The 14,603-nt window shown below is 44.0% G+C and overlaps 1 protein-coding gene across 1 annotated transcript; it reads left to right on the top strand.

Annotated features, from left to right (window-relative positions):
- The first annotated feature begins 2,774 nt into the window (after positions 1-2,774).
- On the top strand, positions 2,775-11,604 carry LOC129209535 (E3 ubiquitin-protein ligase RBBP6-like). The gene is made up of 5 exons (XM_054834099.1): positions 2,775-2,940; positions 7,344-7,443; positions 10,093-10,129; positions 11,190-11,234; positions 11,414-11,604. Exons 1-5 carry the CDS (start codon positions 2,775-2,777, stop codon positions 11,540-11,542), a joined length of 477 nt encoding a protein of 158 aa, XP_054690074.1. The 3' UTR covers positions 11,543-11,604.
- The last annotated feature ends 2,999 nt before the right edge of the window (positions 11,605-14,603 follow it).

Genomic DNA, 14,603 nt, shown 5'->3' with positions numbered 1-14,603 from the left:
AGGCCTGGTAACCAAAAGCGTCCAGAAGTTACGGGCAGGAGGAGGCCTGGAAACAGGCGAGGATCAAGGTCGTTTCTTTTTCACATAGGAAAAAGGTCTTTCCTGGAAGTGAACTGAGCCACTCGGAAGCATGCCGTAAACTCCTGGTTGCACTGGGTGGGAGGCTGCGTGTTTCTCATGTCCCGCCTTAGCTTCAGCACTGATGTACTGAGTTCGCGCGGTGTTTGGTGGTGTTTTGGATCCATTTCAGGGTGACTTAGTTTAGAGCTGACCTCCTGGGAGCTGCAGTCATGGCAAGAGCTTCTTGCCTTTGAGCCGTCTGTTTTCATTCTAGTATTATCTCGAGGCATTTGGCACGGTTCCAATGAGCTTGATGGACCCAGCAGGGCTGGTGCAAGAGCCACAGGACGTCACCGAAAACGTGTACCAAAAATCAGAGGTGGCAGCTGAGAAGACCAAAGCAGACCTGCGTGCAGAAGTACCGCTGCCTTCTCCCCGGTGTGTGCACTCTGCTCTCACTCTCAGTGTTCCAGGAGCTTACAGTGGGCAGAGGGATGTGCAGGAGCCATCCCTGTTTCCCTTCTCTGAGAGGTGAGTGGGCCAGGGAGCATGGAGGAGAGCGTGAGGAGACATGTTTTGGATACCGTCAGGCCCGCGGATGAAGAACGATGCCTGGTCGAGCAGACGTCCCGGCAGTAAGTGGAACGGCTTCCCAGATGCTTGCATGTCTCAGCCTCCATCTCCCCAGCCTCCGTCCTGAGCGGGGCAAAGGAAGCACTGAGCTGTCGCTGGTCTTTGCCAAGAACCCGGGTGGCGGCACGTAGCTGCGCTGCTCCAGCTGCAGCTGTTGGTTGTCTGGATGAGTGCAGCTCGAGCTGGAGCATGCTGCCATCTCCTCTGGCTCCCGAGGAGAGGCTCTGCGGGGCTGTCCTGTGCCCCTGGAGGCAGTCGCTGCGGTGCGGTAGAGAAAGCTGACCTGGACTCAGGCTCTGTCCTTCCCAGGGACCTTGGGTGCCTTCCCCTGGAAGGCTCAGCACATTCCTGACGTGCTGTGTGCAGGAAAGGCAGCCTTTGGCGCTTTGACTTGTAGGCACAAGTCAAAGCAGGAGAGAAGGGCCTGTTTGTCGAGCAAGACTTTCCAGGGCTGCTCTGCCTGGTCCTCTCCCAGACAGGTTTTGTGGTACCTGCCATGGCGTCCCCTGGGCAGTGGCTCCCTCTCCCACCAGTCCCCGCTGCCCTGTAGCACCCTCTCCCACCAGTTCCCACACCACTCGCTATTCCTCCCTCTTCCCCTAGTTCCCTGGGCACCGTGTCCCTCCCTCTTAGCCACATCTCACAGCCGTATCCCTGTGTCTATCCCTTTCCCACCCCCATATCCCTCCCTCTCCGCCAGGTTCTGGGCAATGCCCATCCCAGCCTCCCCCCCTGCTTCCCACATGCCACGTCCCTCCCTCTCGCCAAGTCCACAGGACCTCGGCTGCCTCTCCCCCACTTCACAGGGCCATCCGTAGCCCTCCCTCTCCTCCCGTTCCAGCACCGTCACTACCAAAGGTCTTGAGCCAGAGCCCACCCTCTGCCCGTTTCCCACAGCCATATCCTTCCGTTCCCCCAGTTCCCAGGGCTGTATCCCTCCCCCCCCCCCCAGTTCTGCAGCAATGAGCAAAGCGGTGTGTAGAAACCAGGCGTGGCCCCTGGCTCGCTCTGCATCTCTGGTGGTTTTATTTGAGAGGGACCCCGGGGGGGCCCAGCCACCCCACTCAGGGGTGGAGCCAGGGGAGGTGGTGCGCGTGGTCCCCTGAGCCCGGCTCTTCCTCCCGGACCCTCCGCAGCCACGATGGATCTTCACGGGTCTCCGGCGGGGAGCGGAGCCGGCTGCGCCCATCGCTGTCCCACTGCCAGGACAGGCTCCGGACACGCTGGCGGGGCACGGGGGGCTGCGCTCCCCACGCTCGGCGGAGAGGCTCGGGCCGGGGGCCTCTGGGGTGCCGCTGCTGCCTCTGCCGCCCCCACCGCCACGGCGACGGCCCCGCGTAGGGATGGAAGCGGCTGTGGGGACTGCGGGCCACCCTGGCACGGTCATCGTCCAGCCTCAGGCGGCGGATGGCCACGATGGGCTGCCGGCAGAGCGGGCAGGTGGCAGCGAGGGCGGTGGCAGCCCAGCGCTGGATGCAGGCATGGCAGAAGGCATGCCAGCACGGGTCCACACCAGCAGGGTCTTCGAGGGGACCCAAGCAGATGGGGCAGGTGTCCCCCCGCCGGGAGCTCCTGGCGGCTCCCGGCACCGCCGGCTCATGCCTGGACGCCTCCAGTGCTGCTGCTGGGACTCGGTGTCCTGTCAGCTGCTGGCGGGACTTGATGTCTCCTCTGCTGCTGGCGGGACTTGATGGGTGCCGCAGGTGGGACTCGAAGGCTCGTGTTCCACTGGCGGGTCTTGGTGGCTCCTCGGCCGCTGGCAGGTCACGACGTCTGGGGTGCCGTTGGCAGGACTCGATGGCTCGGGTGCTGCCCACAGGACTCGACGTCTCGTGTGCCACTGGCAGTACGCCACGCTGGCGTGTATGGGTGCCCACCGCAAGTGACATCATGGGGTGACTGTGACTCTCCGGTGCCATCACAGGGCTCTGAGGGGCACACCCGGGGAAGGACCCAGAACCTCCTCCCCCAGCCTCAGACACAGACCTTGTGATGCAAAGGCCGTCCGGCAGCGTGCTTCACGCCTCCGCCTTTGCTCAGGCCCCTTTTGGGTGGTGCCTGATGGTGGTGGTGGCCCAACCATGTCATGTGTCCACTATAAGTTCTCTTCAAAGCTGCACTATGATACAGTCACCTTCAACGGCTTCCACATCTGCCTGCATGACCTCAAGCGCCAGATCTTTAGTCGCGAGAAGCTGAAGCCAGCCAACTGTGACCTGCAGATCACCAATGCCCAGACCAAAGAAGGTGTGTGGGGGCAGCGGGCGTGGGGCCTCAAGGATCACCCGGCTGACAGTGGCACAGACTGCCCTGCAGTGGCCGCTGCCTGCGGGGGCCACGTTCTGCTCTTTGTGGGTCGTCCCCACATAGCGTGAGTCAGCCTGGGGCCCATCCCGCCGGCATGTGGGGGACTGGGAGGGCAAGCCGTACCGGGCATTAAGCGGGGTGGGAAGCCATAATGCGATTTGGCCACAACTCGTAGCTGTGACTTGTGTTGGGAGCCTTACCGAGCTGTTCCTTTGGAGTTGCTGTTCTGACAGCTACCTTCAGATCTGTGTTTTAGACATGGAGCTAGGCATAGAAGAATATGTGGTTGATGTGTGACATGTAGTGCTTACAAAAGTTTTAGTTTCCTGGACTTCTTTTAGGTAAAACGATAAGGAGATTTGGGAGGATATCTTACAATAACAAACCTGAAAGATTTCTCTGAAATCTGGTGGAGAAAGCTGAAAGTGCTAGAAATAGAACAGATGGCTAATTTGAAGGAAAAAAGTGCTTTTGGTGACTTAATTTTGTCTTCAACTTGTTTTACTCCACTGCATTGGAAACCTGGTTTTGTGGCTGTTGCAGAAATTGCTCACTAGCAAGATTTTGAATCAAGACTGTATCTGAGTTATAATCTATGCAGTCCCTTTAAAGCCTTCTTGCACGGTTCTTGTTCTCTGTATCTAAATTAGACTTTGGAATTTCTTGTTCATATAACCTCTTTTCTTCACCAAAGACATTATCATTCAGATGCTGTTGAGCATCATTTCATCATTCATTTCTAAAGGATTTTTTTTTTTTTCTTGGTACTAACCATGTCAGGGCAGTACTGATGTTTTATGGCAGAACATTTATGGTGAATATACGTAATAAATGTTCTTAGAGAAGTCATAAATTCTTTTAAATCTAATAAATGGTGCTTGATTCTCAGAGATGGTAATGGTTTTGTATTACTTGGTGTGATGTTTCTGTTTGGTAATCTGCCATCTTGATAAGTTTGAATGTGATTAAAGACTTTGGGATATGATTTCTCAGAAATAAAAAGACATGTAAAGTGTTTTCTTTCCTTAAACATCCCATTTCTTTTTTTTCCCCCCTGTGGTTCTGTGACACTCTTACAACAGTCTTTAACATGTGTACTAATGGGTTTTTTTTTTCCCCTCTTCCTGTTTGACGTGTTAAAACTTAAACAGAATAATATGTATGCTGTGGTAACTGCAGCCCCAGCCTTTAAAGTGGCTTTAAAGTGGTTGGACCTAAAGCTCACTGTTTATCTACAGATATTTAAAGTATCTTCAGGAGAATGTCTATGAAGATTTAACAGTACGTCACAAATGCCAGCAGGCTGAATGGCCAACTGGCTGACATCACTCCTGTGATAGTTGGGTCTGTGTAAACAGGGCCTTCAAATGAGAATGTTGGATGGTAGTAAACCGCAATGGAGCCCAATTATTGTTACTAGAAGAAAAAAATATTTGAAATAGGCCAAACACATGGATTCTGTTATAGCAGGTGAGAAACAGAAAGCAAAGTTTTAGAATAAAAATTTATGCTCATAAATATGTCACCCCATCAAGTGTTACTCTAATATGCATAATTCCAGTTGTACAAAGTGTGTTGCTTTGTTTTCATACATAATCAGAATCCAGTGAAGAAAAAGTGTCTGCTCCACTAGGTGCTGTTAAATGTGGTGTTGCCTAAAGGTGAAGTTAAAGAAGGAATATCTTTCATACTTCAAAGAGCATCAGTCTTGTTTAACAGTGACAAAGTCCTCCTCTATTTAGGTTGTGTTGCGCTTTGACCTTTGTAAAATGAGGATAAAATTTTAAGCTTGGTATGTTAGTGACACAGCTCGTAGAATCATAGAATCATCGAATGGTTTGGGTTGGAAGGGATCTTAAAGATCATCTAGTTCCAACCTCCCTGCCACGGGCAGGGACACCCTCCTCCACTACACCAGGCTGGAATGTTTATGGAAGCTTTCATGAGGGTGTTTTCCATGTGAACACACAAAAATGCCCCAGTGGTTTTCAGAGCAAAGCTAGAGAATACATTTCAGTGTAATATATATGTATGTCAAATTTTTGGTTTATATGCATAACCGTGAATTTCAGTTTTTATTAATCAGCTATAGGTGCTTAAACTCACCTTCAGAAGATAAAGGAAAAAACTAGACCAGGATATTCTGCCTAAACAGGATATTTGGAATTCTTACATGTGGACATAAAGTATTGGGTTTTTTTATACCTTTGTCTGTGCAGAAGTCCTGACTAAATGTTGAAATGATCTTGGAAAGAACAAAGCGAATCTTGAGTGAAGATGGCCTGCTTGTTCAGATTTCTCCAAGTCTCTAACCTTTTACTGCTCGGTAACTTACTTTTCATAATGGAAATCTCGTCATAGAAGCAGTGCCAGTATAAGCAAAAAGTAGACAGGATTTTAAATATCAGTGGAAAGAGTGATGCGATGACTTACTTTAAGATGCTGGGAAGGCAAAATGGATGGTTGGAACCTATTTAAAAAAAGGAGGGGAGGGTATCCTTTTCCATGCTTACTCTGGAGGCATGTTCTATAAAGGCAGAATTCCCTTCAAAAAGCCTGTACTCAAGAATGGTGCATTTAAACTTGCCTCCTTTTAATTTGATCTGAATTTCTTGACTTGTCTTTTATAATTATAATATAATTTAATGGTCATATAATTCATATGTTCTCACAATATTGTGGAAGAACCGCAAACTCCTGAACTTGGGTTTCTTGAGTACTCTCTCCTGTCCTGTCGCATTCTGACTCAAACCACTTGGAGAATGTGCTATTCTGCTTGTCAGACAAAATATAAAAACTATAAACCCAAAAATGAGACTCTGAACTGGTCTTAGATGAATAGTGTTAAGGAACAACAGTGCTCTTATAAGACTGTCTCTTGAACTCAGGACTTGCCTGAGTTCAGTGTTGCACTTGACAGTCTTAGTAATGCCACGACATGATGTCTTTGAAAGAAACCCACGCTAACTCTGAATGAATTAATTTGGCCTCAGAGCTGATGTCTGTCTGTCTGTCTACTGGAATGTCTCCAACACTGTGCAAACTTCGCATTTTAGAGACGGCGCTTAAGCAACTTTTAAACCTTGCCCTTCGCTGTGCCATTTTGTGTTGGCAGTGCTAGCATGGGGGATTACTTTGGTTACACCACATAAGACATGAAGGCATCGGGCAGTTTTTATAATCAGATTAATGATTGGAAGTATGTTAGATTTTTATTGACTCCTCCTTTCAAAGCAATGTAGGTGCTCTTTTGGAGCCTATATCTATCTCGCTATATAAACATGCAAGAATAGCCTATAAGGCGGCAGATGTCAATGCTTCTCTTCTAATGGTCAACGAATTGTCACAAAATACTAAAAGGGCACGTACTCTTCTTTTTGCATAATACACCTCTTGTGTGTGTTCCAATTGACCTCTGCGGGCTTGCATAATTTATGAATAAATGTATTGGCCGCTGTCCTCATATATACAGTCTCTTTCTAGGAGAGGTGCTGGCACTTGGAATCTTCTGCAGAACGACCGCAATCCTCAGTTCGGCACGGGCGTAGCAAACTCTGGCATTTCAGAGAGTTTCTCTGCTCTGCAAACAGTGAATTGAAAGAATTCACGTCCCTTTGGTTAAGTCAAACTAGGCGATTAGCTGAAGAGGGGAGATACCACTGTAGTTGGAGCCAATTCTGCCCTGCTTGTGAAAGCAAGCTCAAAATAACCCCCCAAAATTTCTGTGATCCAAATTCTAGCACTGCCAGTTTTGTTTCCATTTAAATGTAAAGCACTGAGCAGCTGAGAAGTGTGGTTGTTGATGGATTAAGCTCCAAGAAATCGGCAGAGATGGCAGGGTCTCTTCCGTGTTCTGTCAGTCTTGAGCGCGAGCAGCAGAGGTGACTCGTTTTCAGTGAGCCGCTATGAAAGCAATGGTGCGGAGTTTTCATGCTGTAGCCCGGTGCCTGTTTTGTTGTCACCTGGTTTATGCAGGTGAGACTTGCTGTGGTTTGTTTTTCTCCAGGGATCTATTAGTTTTGTAGCCTAACGGAAGTAAAAGCAACTTAAGCTAGATCAGGAGAGAACCTCGTGCAGACTCTCCTTTAGAGCCCTTTGAGCCTATTTTGCTGTTGGCATTCAAACAGTATTAAAAAAATGAAAAAGAGTTTGCTGCTTCTGTTTGGTTATCAAACATTCTTCAAATGTACCGCTAGTGTGTTGAGACGATAAAAGCGCGATGTTACATATAAAATTGTGCTCTTACATCTGTAAAGGGCTCCTGAAGTGCTATGTAATTACGTATTAGCATACATTCTTACAAACTGACTGCTGTGTTTTTTCTGTATTTATGTTGTTTTCAGAATACACAGATGAGAATGCCCTGATTCCTAAGAACTCATCGGTAATTGTGAGAAGAATCCCTGCTGGAGGAGGTAAAGCTACCAGCAAAAGACATGTTCTGTAAGTATCCATAAAGCATTGGCTTCTTTGTTAGGGGTTTCAGCCAGTTAACTTTTTAAAGGATACTCGTTTACAGAGGCATTCAGATTGTATCTTTCTTGTTCAAGCTGCTGGTAATTTTTGTTGTCATGGGTAGATTTTCATATATCTGTCCCAAAGTAGACTTAGATTTTTAGGCCTTCTGGGGCACGGGGTTCCAATTCCAACAATGGTAACTTTAGGGTGATTCTGTTGGGTTTGTTCAGAGCCAAGGTGTAGATCCTGTTTCCTCTAAGTGGAGAGATTCCTTATTATATGTGTTTGCTTTCATTGCTTTTATAGTAAAGGCAGATACACATTATAGTGTAAAATTATAATTTGTTCCCATCTCAGAAGAGTCTGATTCTCGGTGTTTGACTATTTCTTGTGTTTGGGGGGGAGGGATATGGCAGGTGTTCTTATGCCCCAAATCTGGGGGTTTTGCATACTAGCCGTACAGGAAGGACCAAGGGTGGCCAGCTGGTGAACCACGCGGACAAGTTTCCTTTTAGTTTCCTAAAGGCCGTGTCCATCTCAGGCAAGAGGAAAAGAACAACATCCTAAAGTGTATTGCTTTTTGTGCGAGTGTGATGAAGGAATAGTTCATGTAATACTACTTAATCCTTTCCAAACTTGAAACTCAGTAAGCAGTTTAGCATGTTACCAAATGTTAGTAGTTAACTTTCTATGTCTGTTTTTACCCTGAGCTGATATCTGTGCTCCACGTTTAATTCTGTATTCCCAAGATTTCCGGAGGACAGAGAAACAGGGGTATTGATGAAAATTACAGCTATTCAAATACACTCCTGACTACAGGAATATTACTGCCACTTATGTATTCCTAGAGCCCAGTTCTATATCAGCTACATTAGCATTGTTTGAATGGTCGTGTTTTCCAGCCTTCTTAAAGTTACACCTCTCCACCACAATTAGTCGATTTCAGCAGCTTGTGGGTTTGCCATGTATTTGTAACATTGGTTGTCAAAAAATAGACTGATGAGTTACAGTGTGTCTGGGACAAACAGCGCAGCAGCGTCCTAGTACCCATGAAGCATTTGCAAGCAAACCCCCCTCAATTTATGTGGCTCTGCGTGTAAACATTGGGCATATTACTGCAGTAGTTGTTGAAGTGCTTTCAGGCACTCCCTAGTAATTCTGGACACCACAGCATTGTGCTTATAAACATGGCCGTGTTTGGGGGCTAATTTAAATATGTATGCTTAAACATACCTTGCCAATGCATCCTCCATTTCTGGTGGATGGCATCCTCTCCTGCTATTGCAGTGCTGCCCTAAAAGGAGAGGATCGATGCTGCTAGCATCAAAGATCAAATGGATACCTGTGTGTGAGGATAACGAAAGAATGGCACTGTTGTTCATTGAAAATTAACCAGGCGGATTAGGTCTCTGTTCCTTCAGCTGGAACAATTGCAGAAACAACTGGTAGAGCAGTTAATGTTTGGGAATGATGAATGCGTGCTGTAATGGTGGAGAGGCCTTCAAAAATGTGCTAATCGCCTTGTAGTATGTTCTCCGGGTAAACGGATGAAGAAACCATTATGTGGTAATCTAAAGTGGTTCCTTCTACATCCTCATCTTCGGGAGGTCCGTGGCTGTAATTGCGAGCCTCGGTGGTGTTCTAGCAGTGGCAGGAAGCATGAGCCTTTCTATTTGTCCATCAGTTCCACAGCAGCCTTTGAATTGCCTCCGCTCATGGGACACTTTGGATGATGCATGAATTGTTTGTAACGATATCAACGGTTGCATGTCTGATCCATGATGAGCAGCATGCAGATACAGATCAATGAGTATGTGGAATCTCAGCAAGTTTTCAAATGTAATCAGTATTTCCTAGAACATCGTAGCATTTTCAAGGTTACCTTAAAAGCAAATTCTGGCAATTAAGACTGTTGTTTTTTTTTTTTTTTTTTTGGTCACAGGGCTCATAAATCACCCAAAATCTTAGGATCTCCTTTCAGGTGACATTTCTACTACTATTTTTAATCAATATCGCATAGGTAACACATGTAGCATTTTGGCACTTTAATGGCTAAGTATGGTAGACATCTGAACACAGTGCTTGGGCTTCCACAAAGAAACTCTCTTCTAAAGGCTGTGTTGCTGACAGTGGTGTTACTTCTTTGTCAGATGACTGATTTTTTTTCACTTAAGTAAACTTGCACTTCAGAGTGTCTAGCCTATCACTGTTCTTTCTTAGGAACTAGAGTACTCTATCTGGTACCTATTTGTGATACTAGGGAAATACAGATGGGCTAAAGTTACCTTTGTATTTTGATGGTTGATTATTTAAGAACACAAAACTGTAATACTGACTTCATATTTTTGATATGTAGCAGAGACAAAATATCTGAGGGCTTCCACTTTCACTGTTGTGGTCTGTATCCGTAAGTCTTAGAGTAATTGGTGCAAAGTAGACATGGGATATTGAAGGGGTTTTTTTACTTGCACTGAAAGTACCAAGAGGGAACAGTTTATGTATATGAATAACTTTCCACATTCAGTAGACTCTCAGAACATAATGTGTTGATGTTCAGGTTTTATGATCTGTTTTCACTGCTTTATGTTGGGTACGAGTGCTTTAAGTTCTGATCACCTTTATTTCTTCTTCTAGAAGTCGAACTGAGCCAGTGAGTGGAACATCAAAAGCAGTATGTAAAACCACAATTTCACACTTTTTTCTACACACTGCACTTAATTCTAAATCACGTATTAGTTTTCCAAACATTAACTGAATATATTTTCCAGTCAAACATAGTATACGTTGTAAATACAGCGTATTTAATTCAGCATAGTAAAAACTGAGTAACACCATCATTTGCACGGTTCCCATGTGAATATTGGCATTGGTGCCTAGTGATGCATTGTATTTCATATTGAATATGTTAGATTATTTCCTGAATGACTTTGTGTGGCACAGATATTGTAGGATCATTTTTAGATCATGTAGGTTCGAGGTTTGCACAACTGACCATAGTGCCCTGTTCAATACCGGTCTGCCTACACCTAGTCATATGCATGTTTGTATAGCTTGTGTGTGCTTTTTGTTTCTTGCCACAAACATTGTTTGGAGTGTGCCTTTTGCCATTTTCACATTTTATCACTTAGCTTTTGTTTTTAAATGGTTTTTTCCTAACTGGCAAAAAATGGGGGGTTCCAACAAATACCAAACCCAACATATCCCATACATTTTGAGGGCAGTTCTGTGCAGCTAAATGATTCTTTTTCATGTCCTTAACTAGTTGGGCATTTGTTCCTAAAGCTGTATAATTGAAGTGAAATTGTTTGGGCCCCTCTGGGTCCACAAATGTGTTTAATAGGTTGCCATGAATATAAATATTGTTGCTACACAAAGTGGTATTCTCAAGTTCTGCATTGGATCTCTCCACTTTATCTGATGAAGCAGTTAATAGTTTGTCTGCGAATGAAAATATCTGAAAGCCAGTGTACAAATTTTGGCACAAGGTTAGAGCCTTGTCGATCTCCAGCGGGTCTGGGTATTACAGTTTCTTTTCATTAACCACAGAGGCACTCCGAAGCTGTCATAGGTTTGGACTCTGTTTTGAGCAAATACAAATCACAGTAGGTGGGAAATATCTCTTTCAGTGACACTCAGAGGATATAGTGCAGACTTTCAGACTACAGGAGAGGTTAACTATTGCTGTGTTTTGAGTGTGGAACTTGAATATGTATTTAATTTTTTGTGAACAGGTTGATGAGTCTTCTGCATCTACTTCTCTGGCCCAGCTTATGAAGGTATATACAAATTCTTGTCAAGTAATAAAAAATAGTATTTGCTTCATATTTTTAAATCTTAGACTGTGATCTATAGCTGGATAACTGTTGTCATGTGAACAAAATTTTAATATAATTTTTAATAATTTATTTTGACTTTAAAATGTCTGTATACTTTGATACTATTCTGTAACAAGTAGTTCCCAGTGTGGGAAGATAGAAGGGGAGCACCTTATCAGCCCCAACATGATGTTGCAAATTACTCACCTTCAAGACACAAAGAAGAGGCACTTCAGAAGCTGTTTACCATTTTTCCTATGTTTTGTTAATTTTGCATTGGAAACTAAGACAATTTTCACAGAAGAATTTAGTTGGCTGTAAGTTATGGATGTTTCAGGGGGATTTGCAACAGCCAAAAGAGAAGCGTTTCTCTCACATGGACGACTGCATGGCTATTTCTGAATTTCTAGTCATTATAGTTATAGGTCCATTCTTTGAATGCTTCGCAATTTCATAAATTGTAGTGTATGTACAGTGGGCAACACAATCTGATTTGTTTGAACGCAGACTGTGTAAGTTGTGTAAATGTACCCAATTGCTTGTAGGAATATACCAATGGGCATGTGTGGCATATTAGCAGTCGTGACCTTCTGAAACTGTGGTAATGCCCTGTTTTCCTATGGAACTGCCTGCATTCTTTCCTCAACTGTGTGTAACTTTGTCTGAGGAAGCACTAATGACTGCACTTTGTGTGAAGGCGTAGCGCTAGCCAATTAAATTTCTAGTCTTTAAAGCTGCACAAATTAGAGAAGGCAGGGCCTCACACAGAGGAGCTAGTTCGTTCTCAAAATAAAGGCTGGAGTTCATTTCCAAGGAAGAGAAATCTCTTCCCACTGGTAACTTCTCACCTGTCTCACTGCAGAAATTAAATTCTGTAAATTTGGGGGAAAAAAAAAATTAGATTGGAAGGTAGCCACCAAAATAGATTGGAAGGTAGCCACCAAAAGAAATTGGTCTCCATTAGTGCTGTCCCTACACGTGTGCTTGGTTCTGTAAACTCATGTGAAGTTTTACTCTAAAATGGGAAAAACTGTCCAAGTGGTCTACACATCTAAGCTTTTGAGAAAATTTAAGCATTTCAGAAAAATACAGGAACATGACATAAAGCAGCTCAAAAGTGCTACTCTAACCTCTTTAGTGCAGACTGGCTAGCATGGAGGCAATGTGTTGTAAAAAGTTTTCTGGTTTATCATTACTATGTATTAAATGCCATATTTGAATTTTGTTCTATTCCTAGTAATGTTTTGTGGTTTGGGGATGTGTTTTGTAAAACGCTTGGATTCAAACAAATCAGTCGATTATCTGTAAAGTTTTCTGTAAATGTTAATGGCAGTGATTTCATAGATGTCAAACTGGCTTATGTTACTGTTGAGAAAAAGCTGTGTATATGAAAGAACCATTTAATAAACTGTAGAAACTAGTTGGTTGCTTTTGTGAATGAATGCATGTAAAACCTAACACAAGCGGCTGCTCTGAATGAGAGGTGCTTGAAGGTCCGCATCATTTACAGTCACTCCCTCAGACCCTGCTTGTATCTGGAATCGTGTGTAATAAAAACTTTTGAGCAAATACTACTAAAAAAAATAAATCAGCTGACTTCAATAATTTGAAGATATAATTCTGCAGAAGGCTTATATTACAAACTGTATGTTAAAAAGAACAGTCAACTGGAAAAAAACTGCAGGTTTTTTTCTTACTCTAGTTAAATCACTTAATATGAAGAAGTGAGTGGGGGGAACATGCAGTTTGGACTGCCTGCAGCACATGATGGTCAAATTTCTACTGAAAAGAATCTTTTGTCTTGCTGAAGGATTGTAAAATGTTGGATTCCTTTTAATGCTTCTGTGTTTGAAGCTGAATTTCAACAAGCAAAACCAACTGCCCTGACTCTTAAGTTGTATGTCCTTTTAGTGCTGTAAAATGTAAATAATGATACTTGCATACATCTTTCTCAATTAAATGTACAGTGGGTATCTTCTTATTCAAATAGTCTGGAGCTTAAAAATCAGCTTAAAAATACTAGATGGTATAATTTTTTCTACAGATAGCTTCAGTCCATGTGGGACAAAATTGGATTGGTTACACGAGTCTTTATGTAAGGTACAGCTGAGTCTAAAGGTTTGAGTGCTCAGGAACGCTATTTTCAAGTAGGTTGACAGGCACATAAACACCCTGTCATGGCGTAAGGACTCCCCAGAACATCTCCAGGATAACTGTATTTTATAGAAGCAGCTGTTCTCCTGCAACCTCCGCTAGCGTTGTGCTGCTCTTTACAGGATGGGATGAGTGGTGTTGTCTTTGGCTGTGTGTGCTTCAATGTGTTCCTAACGTGTGTGTCAAATCATTACCTGTTACGCAGACTGCGGATCTGGCTGAAGCCAACGCTTCCGAAGAAGATAAAATAAAAGCTATGATGGTCCAGTCTTGCCAGGCATATGATCCAATCAAGTAAGTTTTGATAATGTCCAATCTGTTCTTTGAAGACTATGGAAAAAATGCAGAGATGTTTGTTTCAACAAGAGAGACACATATATACCTTTTTTTTCCCTTCCCCAAACCTTTCAGTTACATGAAGAAACCCTTGGGTCCACCTCCACCATCATATATTTGCTTTCGTTGCGGGAAACCTGGCCACTACATAAAGGACTGCCCAACGACTGGGGTAAGATTGTGGGGGACTTCTGGCCTCACTGAGTTTTGAATTTTTTTACCTTGGCAGTTACGTAACAAATGCATGAATACTCATATTTTCTCTTTTTTGTTTCTCTTGGGGTGAAATACAGAGGTTATATGGCAATGTTGCAAAGCCCTTCAAAATGCAAGGGAAACCTGGAATTATAAATGTAAAATTTTCTTTGTTTTAGGTCACAGAGATTAAACATATTCATAGATCTTTCTCTGGGAACTTTCATGCATATTTTTAGATATTTCACTATTACTGGAAATTTTTCTGGTTTTCACTCTTTTTGATGACAGTTCACAGTTTTTAGTGTTTTGTATAAAACCAAGATGTTTCTGTTGACCCTATCTGTCGAATATTTCTGTGTTTTAATTGCACAAGTCTCTGGTTTAGTATTGCTGCCATTTAAGGTTAGTCACTGAATGTATATGCAGGAGGTAAGAATTCAACCTCGGTATCTCGATGGTGACTGTAAGTTTCCCCGGTGACTGACCGAGAGCCCTGAAGTAAGCTCTCACCTGAAGTGTGCTTTGGAGGAGGAGCGGGTTTGTGTCTCTTCCCTGAGCGGGTGGTGAGCTCAGAGATATTTCACCATTAAGGAACCTGAAGGCAAGCCAAAGAGTGTCGATTGAGTTCAAAACACTGCTCAA

This window comes from Grus americana, chromosome 8 (assembly GCF_028858705.1).
Source record: "Grus americana isolate bGruAme1 chromosome 8, bGruAme1.mat, whole genome shotgun sequence".
Classification (NCBI taxonomy): domain Eukaryota; kingdom Metazoa; phylum Chordata; class Aves; order Gruiformes; family Gruidae; genus Grus; species Grus americana.
The sequence above is the reverse complement of the archived record's forward strand: the minus strand, read 5'-3'. Positions and strand labels throughout refer to the sequence as shown.